The sequence below is a fragment of the Orbicella faveolata genome, unplaced genomic scaffold (assembly GCF_042242905.1).
Source record: "Orbicella faveolata isolate gen_17 unplaced genomic scaffold, um_ofav_v1 contig_24, whole genome shotgun sequence".
In the NCBI taxonomy this organism is placed as follows: domain Eukaryota; kingdom Metazoa; phylum Cnidaria; class Anthozoa; order Scleractinia; family Merulinidae; genus Orbicella; species Orbicella faveolata.
The window spans coordinates 13,765,001-13,780,000 of NW_028301552.1; the positions used below are offsets into that span (position 1 = coordinate 13,765,001).

The following is a 15,000-nucleotide window of genomic DNA, read 5'->3' on the forward strand; positions in this document are numbered from 1 at the left end:
GGGAATAGACTTCCTTCTGGATGACGAGGACCAGATATTGACTGAAGAGAGTTCAGGTAACAACACGTTCTTACGTAATCTTTCCCGATCCTTTGCTTATTCGCTTTTGGGAAAAAATTCTTTAGTGGCAAACATTCGTTTAGACTGTTTCCTTTTGTTGCGGACGAATTATCTTAGCTTCGGCATACTAACAAAAGCAAAACATTATTTAGGATCGCTTCGCATTTCTGAAAAGTTATCGAATACTCTCACAGGGCTCCAACTTCAATTTTTGTAGAAATTATTCTGTGAGAGTTGACACCGGAGTCAGGGTACGAAGTTTTCTAAGTGTCGAAACATCGAGATTTTTTAGTATGCCTAAGCTCCAAAAATTTCCTCAACCACAGAGCCGAAATCGCTTGACATTTCTAAGCAAAGATCTACAGTGTTTAAGAAGGATTGGATGAGATTTTCCGTGGAAATTCAAGAATAATTTCAGACTGTCGGGTATGTAGTATTTTAAAAACACTTCCCGGCTGCCGGGTATCTACCTTGTTCACCCGCATTTTTAATGTTACTAGGTTGTTAACGAAACATCTTACTGTTTGTGGCACTCTTTACATGCAGTGACTATGCCGGGAAAGGAAAGTTTTGCTTCATTTTCGTAAATGAGTTTGGCAAATGGGTTACAGTCGAGCGAGCGTCTGTGTGTTGTCGTCCCTTGCAAAAATTATATGCACGAAAAATCAATAAAGATTATTTCAGTGTCACAACAGCTGACGTGACACCTGGCGACAACAAAGGAACTTTCTCTCTGCCTCACAGATAAAGAGAAAGACCGCTTAAGGAATTATTTTTGTGATCATAAAATGCTGATTACTTCCGTTAATCTGCTTTTAAAGTTCAAAATCTAGATCTCACTCACAGAGTACAACAAATTTTGATTGTGGTCTCGAAAGCCAACTCTCGTAATATTTGTCAGCGCGACCGATATAAATTATTAAACCGCAAACGATCGATCAACTAATCAGGTCATTTTGCACCTATTCCTGGAAAGGTCACGTGTTTTGAACAGTATTAACAAAATACAGTCGAACCTCCGGTTGCGATTACCTCTCGAAAGCGACCGCGCCTCTCCTCAGTGACCAGTTTTACAAAAGACCAAAAGTTTCCTAGTCAAACCACTATATTTGGAACCTCTCATAAAAGACCGCGACCACTTTTAGAGCTAAAAGTTTGAAATTTCCTTTCATTTTAATCCCGGGGAGGGGGAAAGGGGGGGGGGGGGGGCATGCAGTGAATCAATGTCTTAGCCACGATTCTGTGAGTGGCCAGGTGAGTGGCCGTCCAGTAACAAATGTGGGGCCAAAGGGCCTATTCCGGTAATGGGGTCTGGGGGAGTGCCCCCCCTCCCCCAGAAAATTTTGCAAACTTGGAGCATTTTTGGTGCGTTTTCCACGATTTTCTGCAGATAAATTTAATGTACCAATTGGACTTGAATTTAATGCGTCGTTTATTTTGTCAAAAACCTAAAATAGATTGAAACAGCCCATACTAAACGCATCAGTCGTGTTAACTTTCTTGATCTTAGGGAAAGTGTTACAGTTCGACATGTGTGTACCCATCTGTGCCACAATCTTCATTTATACATTTCAGTTGTGAAATCATTGCTATATGTTGAGGCTTCCAAAGCATAAATCAAGCAGCATCGCTGTTTATAGCACATGGTTCCATCACTTGCCATGGCTACTCAGCATCTATAATAGAGTCCTATAGTATGACGTCACAGAAAATAAATTTGAGAAATTTTGGGATTTGGCGCCATTTTCGAATAGAGCATCTTTAAACAAGAAGATCTGTTAGATCTTATAACCGCGCTTTTAAAATTTAACTGTTTGCTTAGCACTACCGTCGGAACGGAGTGCACATTCCAAAGTAGTCATTGATGATTCTTTTCTTACTGTAGACATCACATCACTTGATCAACACAAACTGTATTATTGCACCTTCAGTGGTAGCCATTGACAAATCTCCGATGACCTAATGGTCTTAATCTTTGTAGAACTTTCTTCGGGATATGTATGGGCATGAACGATATAAATGACACGATAATAACACTATTAACAACAGCTTTCTTTCTTAAAAGTCATGATTAAATTTAATTGGTGTTTTCCACGAGTAAAGGGTTAGTAAAGTAGTCACACAAGTCATATAATTTAATAATAAAACTCTATCCCGACCGATGTATCGATTTTGGTCACTCCAGTGACCACAGATTGAAAACGTGACAGAAAATTGGCGTTACTTTCGATTCTCACCAAATGTGGACAGTGGGATGATCTCATCATTAGCCAATTATAGGCCATCTTTCAGCTTTTTTCGTCATATCCCCCCCACGGGAGAATTTTGTCAAGTTAGCTAATTTAGTATGCAAGCCAACGTAATGGCGGTCACCGTCGACGAAATGTTTATTTGCTCAAAAATTGCGGCCAAATCTTTCGGAGATAGAAGTCAAGACATTTGTAAGGATACAGAAAGTAATTTGGGACCAGTTTCTGGCTTCTAAGACTGAATTTATCCAGAAGTAAGCTGTATTTTCGTTTTCGTGCCGAAAGCCACGCGATGAATTAATATTATCGGCTTTTTCTGCTGTCTTGTTCTGTTTTTTCTCTTGGTCTTTTTTGTAGTCCGCCGAGGCCAGTCTTTCGTCTAAATCAGTTGAAAAAAGTTCGAAAAAGATGTTCCCATTCAAGTTTAAGCTCTCAGCCGATAATTCTGGAGTTTTTTGGCCGAAACGTCAGCTTTGTTATGTTCGTGTTTTTCGGTTGCTATGGGCGACCATGGCTTCCTTTGTTAGGTCAAGTCTAGGGAGTGAGGTCACAAAAAATTCTAATTAATTCTGGTTTTGTTCGATTTCTATGAAATTTTAACACGATAAAGCTGGATTGTTAAGGAATAGATTTACCGCCTGCCAATGTGTGGTAGCTATTAACGCTTAAGTGACATATCGCTTCGAAATCAGGGTTTCGAAGAGATTTTTTTGCAACGTGTGGGTTCGGCGTGATTTTGTAATCGGAGGTTTTTGTTGACCCCGAAGGAAAAAATATCCGAAAAAGGTCATTTCATCGATGATTCAAACGAATATAAATATGTATATGTTCCGAGCGAAATTTCTGCTGAAAAAATATAATTTTTGACGAACGCTGGGTTTTTAATTTTTTTCCCGCGAAAGTCAGTATCGGAGATGAGATTTATTAATGTTTCAACAGCTTTTGGCGAGTAAACATCACAGGTTGCGTGACTCAAAATTTGGCCGAGTGAAAGCTTGGCTCTGGTCGCATACAAGACGAAAAAAAAAACCACGGGTAAACCATGAACCGCGCTCGGCCCATGGCCGCGCGGTTAAAAAAGGGTCCTTGCCAACAATTACCTCTTAATTGTAATTCCCAGCCGAAATATAAAGGATGAAAATTTGGTACTGCCAGGAGCCATAATCGGGGACGGAGACCGTAAGTCCCGGAATTCGCGCGCACCTATGATATGGGACAATTTTGCTATTTTTAGAACAAATTGCGCCATCCTGACGTCATATATCCGCGTGTATTCACGCACGTGTTAGGGGCTCTCGCGTGGATGTTGTCACGTTGCGTGATCAAATGGTGAGAGTTGAGAGATTCTCTTGCGTATTTTTCACAGCGATGGCAGGGAATAAGGCAGGGAATACGAACCAGGGCGCTTATATGTAGTTTAATGCTCTGACCTAACGGAAAAGGTGGGTTTTTCAGGGTCGAAAACAAGACTTCAATCTCGCGCTGGGAATGAATAATAAGATCTGCTCACGCTAGTTGTAAGCTCACGCGTATGCTTAAGGATATAGCAAGAAAACTCTCTACTCTGGTATCGAGTTAATTTGTGAGTTTCTCAGACAATGTTTAATCATAACCAAAACCTGTTTTGATGGTTTCTTATTGTCTCTGCTTGGTTGGTGAGTTTGCAAAGGTTTTTGAAAGGAAAGTCTGACGCGTACAATTAGCTCATTTGCATAGTGCAGCTCGTGCACTTTCAAGTCCGAGTCGGTGTTTTCAATTGTCACCAAATCTTGACAAAGATTTCTTTCGTTATCTCTTGTGCTGAGATGCTACAACAAATTTCACGAATGCAAAAAAGGCTACTAACAGCATGTGTGTTTCTTCAACATAAGCATAGTGAAGTTTTACACTGCGAAAATGAAAATAGACAAGGAGTTTTTATAACTCGATCAACAAAATCGAAATCGTTATTCCAAGTTGATTAAAGAAAGCGTCATCGTAACTTTGCTGATTGTTTCTGCTTTATTCACATATTTTCAGCTTAGCTTTTAATATGTTCTCAAACATTTATCAATCTTAAACATATTTAAAAACTATAGAGCTATTGTTTGAGTTCGATGTACGCTTTCACACGAAAGTGCGGCGGAAGTACAATTTGTCATGTTTACTGACTGTACAAAACACGCATCGGCGGGCGCTCTCATTCATCGACAACAGAGAATTTACTGGATTTTTACGCGAATAAAACTGAGCAGTATCTACGGACGTAAAGTTATTAAGCCTTGATGAAACATTCAAGCGTTCCTTACAATTTAAGCGAAACTCAAACTAGCAATTATTTTGTTTTACTTTTCGGTCGCGATAGACTGACAAATTCCTCGCAAACGTGTGGCAAGAGGAGCTATGAAACTATGAAGTCCTGAAGCTCTGCTATATCTAAATATATCCAGCTAGTTTTTTGCTGTGTAATGGAAAAGCTGTTAATCTTCAACATATGTGAAATTTAAAGTGGAGTAATGTACCGCTCATGTAAAAGAAGCATCAGTCGGAACACAACTTGGTCAGCGATATATATAAGCTTACAGCGGAACATACCTAAATTCGACACTGTCTTACTTCACTCAAACTGGAGCAGCTTACGACGAAAATACTTAAGCAAAACTCCAACAGACGTAAACGCGTTGAGTTGTGGGGCAAAAACATGAAACATTTCGGGAATTTCGGACGCCTTTTCCCCCGCGCGACATCCGCAAAAATCCTCGCAGCATGCACGCGCGTGTGCCGCGGTTGATGGCGCAATTTGTTCTAAAAATAGAATTATTGTCCCATATCATGGGGACAACCACAATACTTGAAATGGCGCGCGCTTACGGTCTCCGTCCCCGATTATGGCTCCTGGTACTGCTCCATATAAATCTCTCTAATTTTGAGTCAGTTCTAAACTGAAGGAACTGAAACAAATTTTGAAGGGTTTGTATGGGATGTTATCAAACTTTGATCCCTTATATCTCTATCGGGAATTGCAATTCAGAGCTAATTTTTGGGATGAGGGCATCTTTTAGGATTCTCTATAAGAATATGACATCATATCCCATAATTTCAAAAATTTTATTTTTGTGACGTCATCACTTTAGGACTCTGTTAGGTTCCTGCGCCAAAATGTATCAGCCTGGAAAGGGAAGCATGTCCGATTTTCTAATTGTAAAGAAAATCTGGTGAATGGGATTCCACCAGGACCCAGAAAACTGCAGAAAAAGTGGCTGCCAAAGTGCCCTTCAGCCGGGCACAGTTTGTCAGACCAACGGTGGAATTCACTCTGCAGGAATTTTTTTTCTTCACCTCTTCTTTGCAAGATTTTTTTTTTCAGCCGCCTTCCCTTGCATGATTTTTTTTGTATTTTCCGCACCATCCCCTCCTCCATCACTTTTCTAATGGTCTGTTCTTTGGGCGGTAGTCCCTCCTTTCGCATGCTTCTCGCCTCCAGGAGTTCGCGCGACATTTTTTTTTTCTCGCGGTTTTCTTTCGCGTCACGCACGATGGACTAAGCGAAAGAGAGACTACAATCCTGACCATAAGTTGTTGGGACACTTTCCCTTTTGGGGGCTAAAACCCACGATTTCAACTACGTCCTTGACGTTTTAGGAAAAGATGAATAGAAGCAAGTATAATAGACACTTCCCCCCTAGAAATGTTAAAAGAAAATGAAGCTATTCTGAAGAGTAGATCGGATGGTGTTAAGAAGGAAAAAGGGACAATAGAAAGTGGTTAGACAGTTGTGTTGAAACCGAACGTGATTGCTGAAAAATCGTTATTATTGGAATAAGACGTGAATATCTATCTTATCGTCACTTTACTTGGAGAATACTGTTCTAGGAGGCGAACAATTCTTGACACGTGGCTATTCTGAAGCTGTTGTCAAGGTTTTTTTTCTTTTCAAGATTTTTATCAACATTGACATGGGGAAGGGGGGAAGGGGGGCAGGCGGGCTTACGCGGTCTTGGTCTCAAGATAGGCTGCCTGTGAAGTCATCTGCCGTGAACTGTCCCAGCACTTGTGATCAGGATTGTGCTCGTAGTCTACAACTGGATACGCGCGGTAAACGTTTTAAATTTCAACTGTTTGCAACTGCGGTGATGATCAAGAAAGTTCACGAAGGTCAACATTCAGATATTGTAGTGTTAGTGACCTGTCTGCTAACCAGCATAATTCAGGATCAGGTAAAGGGGCGAAAATCCCTTGGCACAGATTGTGCTGCGATTAAAGATGTCAAAGATTTGACGAACGAACGTTGCGAGCGGCAAAACACAAGTGCTATGTGCATAACTAAAACTAAAGTCTCCACGTGCAATTTGCTATCATGTTTGTTCATGTTTTTTTCCTAGTTTCTGTTGGCTAATAGTGTGACACATTAAGCCAGCGAGTTGTCAGAATCTTGACACCTTCGGAGGGGCTGCATTCAGAAAACAATAGCGTCCGTGCAGGCTCTCATTCCCACCGGCTCGCTTCGCTCGCCGACTCACGCTTCGTTTGCCAACACCAACGATGAGAGCCTGCTGGCAGGCTAAAACTCTGGAGACCAGAGTATTCTGTGATCATTTAGAATCCGAAAATTATTTTGATTTTGTAGTGGATACATTGGGCATAATACGGAATCGCTTATAGACTAAATCTATGATGCCGAGCAGTTAAAGATTTTTAAAGAACTTAGAACTGCGAGATTTATCATGTCTTCAAATCTTTCTCCGCAGGCCAAATGTATTCTCTTTAGTGCATGTTTATGGGTGGGTCGGGACGAGAGTGAGTAGGCCTTTCCACAAATATCCCGTAAAATCGCCTAAATAACTTTCCGGAAATTCTCAAAAAATGTTTTAAATATCACAATTTTTTTCTTTATAAATACCTCGAAAAACCCTTTAAGGGACCGTTCATTTTTTACGAGGGAGGGGGGGCTGGTGGAATTTGGGAAGCACCATTTGAAAATCGCATGACCCCCCCTCAGCTTACCAATTTTTTCACATGGCCCCCCCTCTTATAGCGGTCATATTTTGGGATGACCCCCCCTAAAAGAAAATTAAACAAACAATTTCTAGATTTCAACTTTTTTAATATTTCTCTATAATCCCCCTACTTCACGTTATTGTGCTCACTATGAAGACAATATTTACAATCCCTATACTACAGAGAGCTGTTGTTTAAAAAACAAATCAAAAGAAAGAGAAGTCAATTTCGGATCTCCTAGTTATGGCTCGCCCTGAGCGTGTGGCATTTGGCCTCTCATTGGCATCTTCCTCATCTGAATTGATGAATGCAAGAATGACGTCACCTGAGTCATCTTCTCCCCCAGAGTCAATGGCATCACTGTCATCCTCATCATTGTCACTTTCATCCGCTTCACTGCTGTCCGCACTTGCTCTGTTGTCATTTTGTGTCAATATCCTGGCATTTCTCAATGTTGGTTGGCCAGCTCTGAGAGGACTCTTCTGCTGCAAGCATGAATGTCTTACAATTGCCTTTACTTTCTCACTCTTGCTGCTTTTCAAATGCTGCTTCAGCCCGTGGTGGTTCAAGTACTCGTTTAGTTCTGGAACACGTAGCCTTTTAAGCTTGGTTAGATCTTCGCACAACTCAGTCCAAGGATAATCCTCGTATGATTTATCTTTTGCGTCCCTACTTAACTTTGCCTTTTCTTCTGCTCTCTTTTTCCTTTTAAATTCCAGCACTTCAAGATGCTGAAGATAATCCACCACAAACTTTGATTTGACAATAAACTTATCTGCAAATAGAGCAACGCTCTCTGGGTGAGAGCACAGAGCAATGGTGGAAAAGTTGAATGTCATATTGAAAGATGTAAGGGAACACGATTCCACACTCTTTCAGTCCAATGGGCTTGCTTTAAAGCAGGGCGAAGAATTTGCCCACAGTTTTAATGTAAAACAGATCAAATGTATAGAAGCTAAGTTGACGAAGGTCACGCAGGACATGGAAGCACTAGAAAATAAGAAGAGCAATTACAACAGCATATTCAAGGGCATACTCAAACAACACATCAACAAAAGGAGAAGGAAAAAAGAAAACCGCAGAAAGTCAAATGAAAGAAAGAGGAAGCGGACTGAAAACAACGTCCAACGAGTTTATGGAATCTGTGTTGGAAACCCGCTAGGAAATGATCTTCCACAATGCCTTGTGTACCCTCCTAGAACGGCCGTCCCGGAAGAGTGTATTAAAGTTGAGGATGTTGCCACGTCGTTATTTAGAAGAGATGGGCCATACATCGCACAGCTCTTGGAAGGGAATTATTTCACCAATGCTGCAAGAAGCAGAATCACCACCAACCTTGAGCGGGAAGTCAGAGATTATGTTTACACCTTCATGTACCCTGAAGAGTACACCCTGACGGAAAGCATTGCTGCTTCTTGCAGCATTGGTGAAAGAGACTCCCATAGCAGCACAAACGGCGACGAAGAACTCGACGACAGCGAAGATGAAGATGAGTGCCAGTGAAAGTTGCATTCGAAAATAACAGTGTTAAATACTTCTTTTCAGTAGCTACAAGTGCTTTTTGTTGCCAAACGTTTTTTTAAAGCAGAAGGAAAGTTTGTAATAAATTTGTATCCTGCCTTCTATGTTTATTCTATTGCAATTTTTTTGATATTCAAACATTATGCCATTTTAAAGTTTTACTAAAATATTTCACGTGACCCCCCCTTTTCCCTTATTTTTTTGGGATGGCCCCCCTCGGAAGCCATTTTTTTTCGCATGCCCCCCCCCCAATCCCACCAGCACCCCCTATCTTATAAAAAATGAACGGCCCTAAATATCTCTTATTTTTGTCGTAAAAATACACTGATTTTGGATCACTTACGCCAAAATTTTCAAAAATGTTCTTGCAGTAGTACGAGTTGAGGGAGAAAATTCAGGCACTTCGACGTTCCCAGCATCCGCCATTTTGAAAAATTAGTGCTTCAGCGCTTTTAGTGATGTGCAATATATTTTTTCGAGTGAGTAATCGCTGAACTGGATTGTTTCTGGCATAGAATCGAACTGAGCAATGTTTCATGAAATAGCGAGGAAAAGCCAAAACAAGCTATGAATATTTCTAAATATCCTTAAATTTTCTAAATATCTTAATATCTTCTGAATATCTCGGAAGCTTCTAAATATCTCAAAACATTTCCGGATATTTGTGGAAAGGCCTATAGCAAAGGCATCAGTGACGTCACCTATTGTCATAAATATGCCAACAAGAAAACTATTGGCTGGTGAAACAAAGAGTTCTTTTGCTTAACATGTTGCACATTCAAATAACAAAAACAATGTTTGTAAACAAATATCTTCGCTATGGGTGAGTGAGCGAGTCAGCTGATTGATTGATTGATTGATTGATTGATTGACTGATTGATTGATTGATTGATTGATTGATTGATTAATTGCCTGGCTGACTGAAGAACTGACTGGCTGATTGATATTACAGGTTTTAGCACTTTCAGTAGCATTCAAAGGATGGCTCAGAATTTGGAGATAGATAAACGACGCATTTGGGAGATGAGTCGAGGAACTCCATTTCCATCAGAGATGGAAATCAACTATAATCCAGGAAGTGGTCATGCGTCCATTAAGCCAGCAATTGGTGTTACCGTTTCCCCGGAGAGATTTGTTAAGGTAATGTCTGTTGCACAATGTTTAAGTTTTACCCAATTTCAGGCCTGAACCAGTTTGGGGTAGTGAAGAGTGACAGGCCTAAGTAGGTCTAAGCAACTTCTGACAAGGGAAACATTTAAACAACGAAGGTTCTTTAATCTATATTTTTGCTCTGACAAGCATACCATTGAGGCATTGTTCTTTTCTCATGGTTGGGTACTGATGGTTGATATTGTGTTACAAAAGGCGACGGATTTTTTCGAAGCTCCATCTTTCTTTCGCAGGGCTGATTTCCCTTCGGTAAATTTAATATCCAATAGAAGGATTTTAATCATATTATTTAGACTTGGAGTTTATCCTGTGCAGCACGTCATAATTTAAATTTTCTAATGCTTTGGCTCGGGGGACGTTCACGAATTCTTTTTTAACGATAGCAAGTTACAAGTTGTAGTGGATGAATAGACTTTGCAAATGATATGCCAATAAGCGGTCGGTTACTTGTCTCTAAAGTTTCAGATGTGACCAGTGAGAAAAAAAAAAAGCCTGTGAGATCCCTGCATTAGTCAATATTGCAGACGCTAAATTGTTGTACATACTTCAGCTACGTAACTGCCAGTGTTGCGCTATAAATGGAAACGTTTCTTGCTTGCTTTCTAGCTAGAGTTCATTTGACGTTTCGATGACAACTGTAGTCTTAAGCCCTGGCCAAACGGACTCGCAAGTAATCGCAAGCAGCTGCGAGTTGAACTTGCGTAGAGAGTTGCGTTGGGTGGCTAAACGGACTCGCAAGTTTCCTCGCAAGTACCCGCAAATCGCAATAAAACCCATTTCAAGGCAGACATATCCTGTATTTCATTGGCTAATAATAGGTTAATGAACGCCTCTCAACTTGCGTTGACTTGGGTTGAGTGGCCAAACGGTGAAAAACTTGCGTCGACTTGCGTGCAAATTTGATCTCGACCAAAGTGAGCGCAAGTCATCGCAAGTCAACGCAAGTGCACGCAAGGCCTGGCCAAACGGAGTCGCAAGTAGACGCAAGTTGAGAACTTGCGTCTACTTGCGACTCCGTTTGGCCAGGGCCTTAAGGACGTTCGCGCCCGTTGTTTCTCCGCATCAAACTTCAGGCCACATCATACATCGAGCGCGCGCGCAAAGGAAGAAATATAAATAAGTAGCCGGGTGCGCTAACTTCGCCTGCAATTTACTCTCTTAAATGGCTTATTTACACCACGCAAATACAAAATCAACCTTATCCGCACGCTAACCTATCGATGCTTCCGTGTTTGCTCCACCGCTTCATTGTTGCAATCCGCTGTCAAGGATCTCAGAAGGCTTCTGCTTCAAAATGGTCACCCTCAGGGCATCATCACTTTTGATATCAATGATTTCCTGAACAAGAACAAGAACAAGCCAAATGAACCCATAGCAACAGTCCCTCAAAAATATATTAATATTATTTCATTACCTTAAATAGCTCTCCATAACAATTATATTTCAAAGCGTCTAGATTCTACTCTTTCGTTAATGTCAAAGCTTTTCCATTGTGTCACTTTACAGACACTTTTCGTTTGAAACGTCTTAAATTTATACTGCAGATTTTTTTCTGTCTAAGTTCCAGACCTCCATTGATACAGTATAAATAGCTTTTGAAAACATTTAACGGTTATACTTTTGAAAATGTATGTTAACTAACATACGAAACGTCAAGTTCATAAAATGCACGTTTTTAAAATGTTTATCACCGCTGTTTGTGTTATATGGCCGAAGACCAAGAGTTTATATAATACTGAATGCTCAGTTCATGAATAAACGTTCCCTTATTCAAGCATTAAACTCAAACACTCAGTTCATGTCTATGCGTTAGTTGTTATCTCGGCGTGTAGTCCAGTGAAATATCTTAGCTTCTCCTTGACTGACCCATACATTTGTTAGCCTATTTATGGCAACCACGTTGCGTCTATTTAGTTCATAGTGCAACTGTACTTATTAGTCGAACTTTGAGACTGTCTTGTATTTAAATCCCAATGCACTGTCACAGGTCATTATCCTGGCAGCTTGCACGAGAGTACACATCTGATACAGAGTATAACAATTTAGCTTTAAACTTATGGCGAGCTCACGTTCTAAGCCATCGAAAACCACGCGAGCAGTCGATTTCAAGAACCTTTTCGATAGCGTTCTTCTCCTTCGCTTACGTAACCTTAATCCTCCAATCACTGAACCCTTGCCAGAATGCTTGAAAGGCTAAGGCTGACTACCAATCCAGCACCGACGAACATCCAACGCCACCCCAGAGGTCGCCCTCAAGATGGCCGGGTGCACAAAAACAAACGCGCACGCCAGGGTTCGCAGGCAAATGTCCCTAAAGAACAGTCCGACGCGGAGACCCACAGTTCCGACGAAGAAAGGCAGTCGAACGTTGACTCAGCAGTCGATTTCGAGCCACGAATTTTCCATGATGCCGTGTTTTCGCCAACTCAGAAGTCGGCCATTCAGGAGACCGTGTCTAGTTCGGTTAATGAAGCTTTTTGCGGGTATTTGAAAGCCACAAGGCCCAAGTACGTTTCTCGGACGACCCTCGCACACCCAGGCCTCGCATCCTTAACACAGCGACTCCTCTGGGCCTGCATCGTCCTCTGGAAAAAAGCCTTGAAGACAATGTACTCCTCGCCCGTACCATCAGGCGGAGGATTGCCCCGACCAGGGCCCGAGCAGGAAGACTCACCGCCAAGCCCTTGTCTGCTTTGACTACAACAAACCCTTTGGCTGTCAACGCCGTTCCTGCCATTTCCCGCACAGTTGCGGTCGCTGGAGCTCGCGCAACCACGCCCAGTTCAACTGCCCTAGTCCCCAAGCAGTCCGGAAGTAGCAACAGGCCAGCAAACCCGAGCGACCGCAACCAAAAATAAGGTGGAGCAGCGCCAACCGGACTGCAAACCTTCAGTATCCATCCGCTTAATCTAAATTAACGCCTGAATTAGTTAATCACCCCAAATGCTCTTTTGTTAAAGCTTTCACCAATGCCCTTCGGTATGATACTCCCATTGGTTACCTTGGTTCCTGCAAGACACGGTTGTCGCGTAACTTGATATTAGACCCCAACATCCCGACGTCGTTTCTGGAAACCAAGCTTAATAAGTAAGTGCAGTTGGGGAGAATTGCGGGTCCCTTTCCTTCCTCCTCTACCTAGTAACTGGCGGTGTCACCCCATAGGTGTGGTCCCTAAAAAGCACCCGGTAGAATAGCGCACTTTTTGTCATCCTTCCTACCCCGAATAGGTTAGTGTAAATGATCACATCGCAAAGGATCCTTATTCTTTGCAGTATGTATATTCAGTGTCGATGACGCGACCACAATACTGCGGTCTCTGGGCCCTGGGAGCTTCATGGCCAAAACGGAATCGAAATCTGCCTTTCAACTTATGCCAATCCACCCAAAAGACTAGAACCTTTTTGGCACCTACTGGCAATGTTAGTACTACATAGTCTTTTACCTTAACTTTCATTCGGGCTTCGCGGTGCCCCTTTCCTTTTTAAACAAATTTCTGATGCTTTGGAATGGATCGATATCATTAAACAAAACTATAGCCTTGCCATGTTATTCACATTTTGGACGACATCTTCATAGCGGAACATAAAAACTGTTGATTGCCTAGGGAGCCTTACTACCCTTCTCAAGGTGTTCATGTTTCTTCGGGTTCCCACTGTTGCAACTAAGACCATAGGGCCCTGACAAGTTCAAGAGTTCATAGGCGTTGTACTTGATAGTAACCGTACGGAAGGATGATTGCCTGAGGATAAGCTTGCCAGAATACGGCAATTGTTGGTCTCTTTTACCAATCGTCGTTCTACTCACATTGTAGATTTTCAATCCCTTATCGGTACTCTGCAATTTGTCTGTAAAGTAGTAGTCCCGGGCAGAACCTTCCTTCAGCGCATCGTAAACCCCACATCCATTTGAACAAGGAATTTTCTTCAGATCTAAAAGTGTGGAGAGTATTTCTCTCTAAATGGAACGGGCGCTCCTTTATCCTTGAGTCATACGTCACCTCTTTCCCTGACCTGCGCATGCAGCTATATACTGATCACTTGGGTTTGGAGGCTTTTCAAATGGTAGATGGTTCTAGAGCAATTGGATCCCTCATTTACTCTTTAAAAAGACCAAAGGGATAAGTATTGAATTGCAAGAACTCTGCCCTATTATTCTTACCTGCGCAGTGTAGTACCCTCACTTTTCCGGAAAACGCCTTCAATTTTGATGTGTTAATCAGGGCGTGTGAAAGGTGAATTGATCAACATTACACGAGTGTGGGACAAAGAAAAAATCTGATTCCCAGACAGGAATCGAACCCATGACCTCCCGAACACCGGGTGGGCGCTCTGTCTCCTCTCATTGTTGTTGCCATCATTAACTCGGGTAATTCCAAAGCTCCTAGGGTCATGGATCTGGTTCGTTTCTTGGTACTCATTTCCACGAAGCACAATTTCCTGGCTAGGTCTTGTTACGTTCCCGTGGCATAAAAACGAAATCGCTGATGCTCTTGCCAGTTTTCACGTTCAACGATTCATGGACCTCGCTCTCAGTGCCGACCAGAACCCCTGCCTTCCCTCATAACCTTGTAAAAGAAACGATACGATACGATACGATACGACAGCTTTATCCACGGTATTTCCATCAGTCAATTAAGATACTCGACTATCTACCTATCTATCTAACCACAGTAAAATTAACAACATTTCCAAAAAAATAAAAACTGCTTTTCATGGAGGCCGTGTCTAAAAATTTACTTAAAATTAGCATATTACTTAAAACATATTGCATACATACTGAGATTTACTCACTGAAAGGCGCGAAATAAGTTCTCATTCACAAGCCATTCTAAGTAGCGGAAGTCGCGTATCGCTTTTTCCACGTTTGGGGAAATGATACGTCCAATCAGGAGCCGTGTATCATGTTTGTTCATGTATGAGCCGTATCACGGCGATTCTCATTCATGCCCGACTGGTAGCGTTTCACTTTTCAAACCGTTCGCAAAATCATACAAATTAGCTCAAATTCGCTCTACGGACTGTTT

At 41.8% G+C, this 15,000-nt stretch overlaps 1 protein-coding gene across 3 annotated transcripts in view; it reads left to right on the forward strand.

Moving 5' to 3' along the window:
* Positions 1-15,000, forward strand: part of LOC149110490 (uncharacterized) — a 21,650-nt gene that overhangs the window by 255 nt on the left and 6,395 nt on the right. Inside the window, exons 1-3 of one of the 3 annotated variants that reach the window (XM_089292021.1) lie at positions 1-56; positions 9,760-9,947; positions 10,584-14,679. The exon at positions 1-56 is cut by the window's left edge and continues 255 nt beyond it. In XM_089292021.1, coding sequence (XP_089148147.1) covers positions 1-56; positions 9,760-9,947; positions 10,584-10,598 — 259 coding nt within the window. In that variant the 3' untranslated portion in view covers positions 10,599-14,679. Of the gene's footprint in view, positions 57-9,759; positions 10,011-10,583; positions 14,680-15,000 lie in introns of those variants that run through there. The other 2 variants (XM_089292019.1, XM_089292020.1) reach the window with 2 other exon arrangements.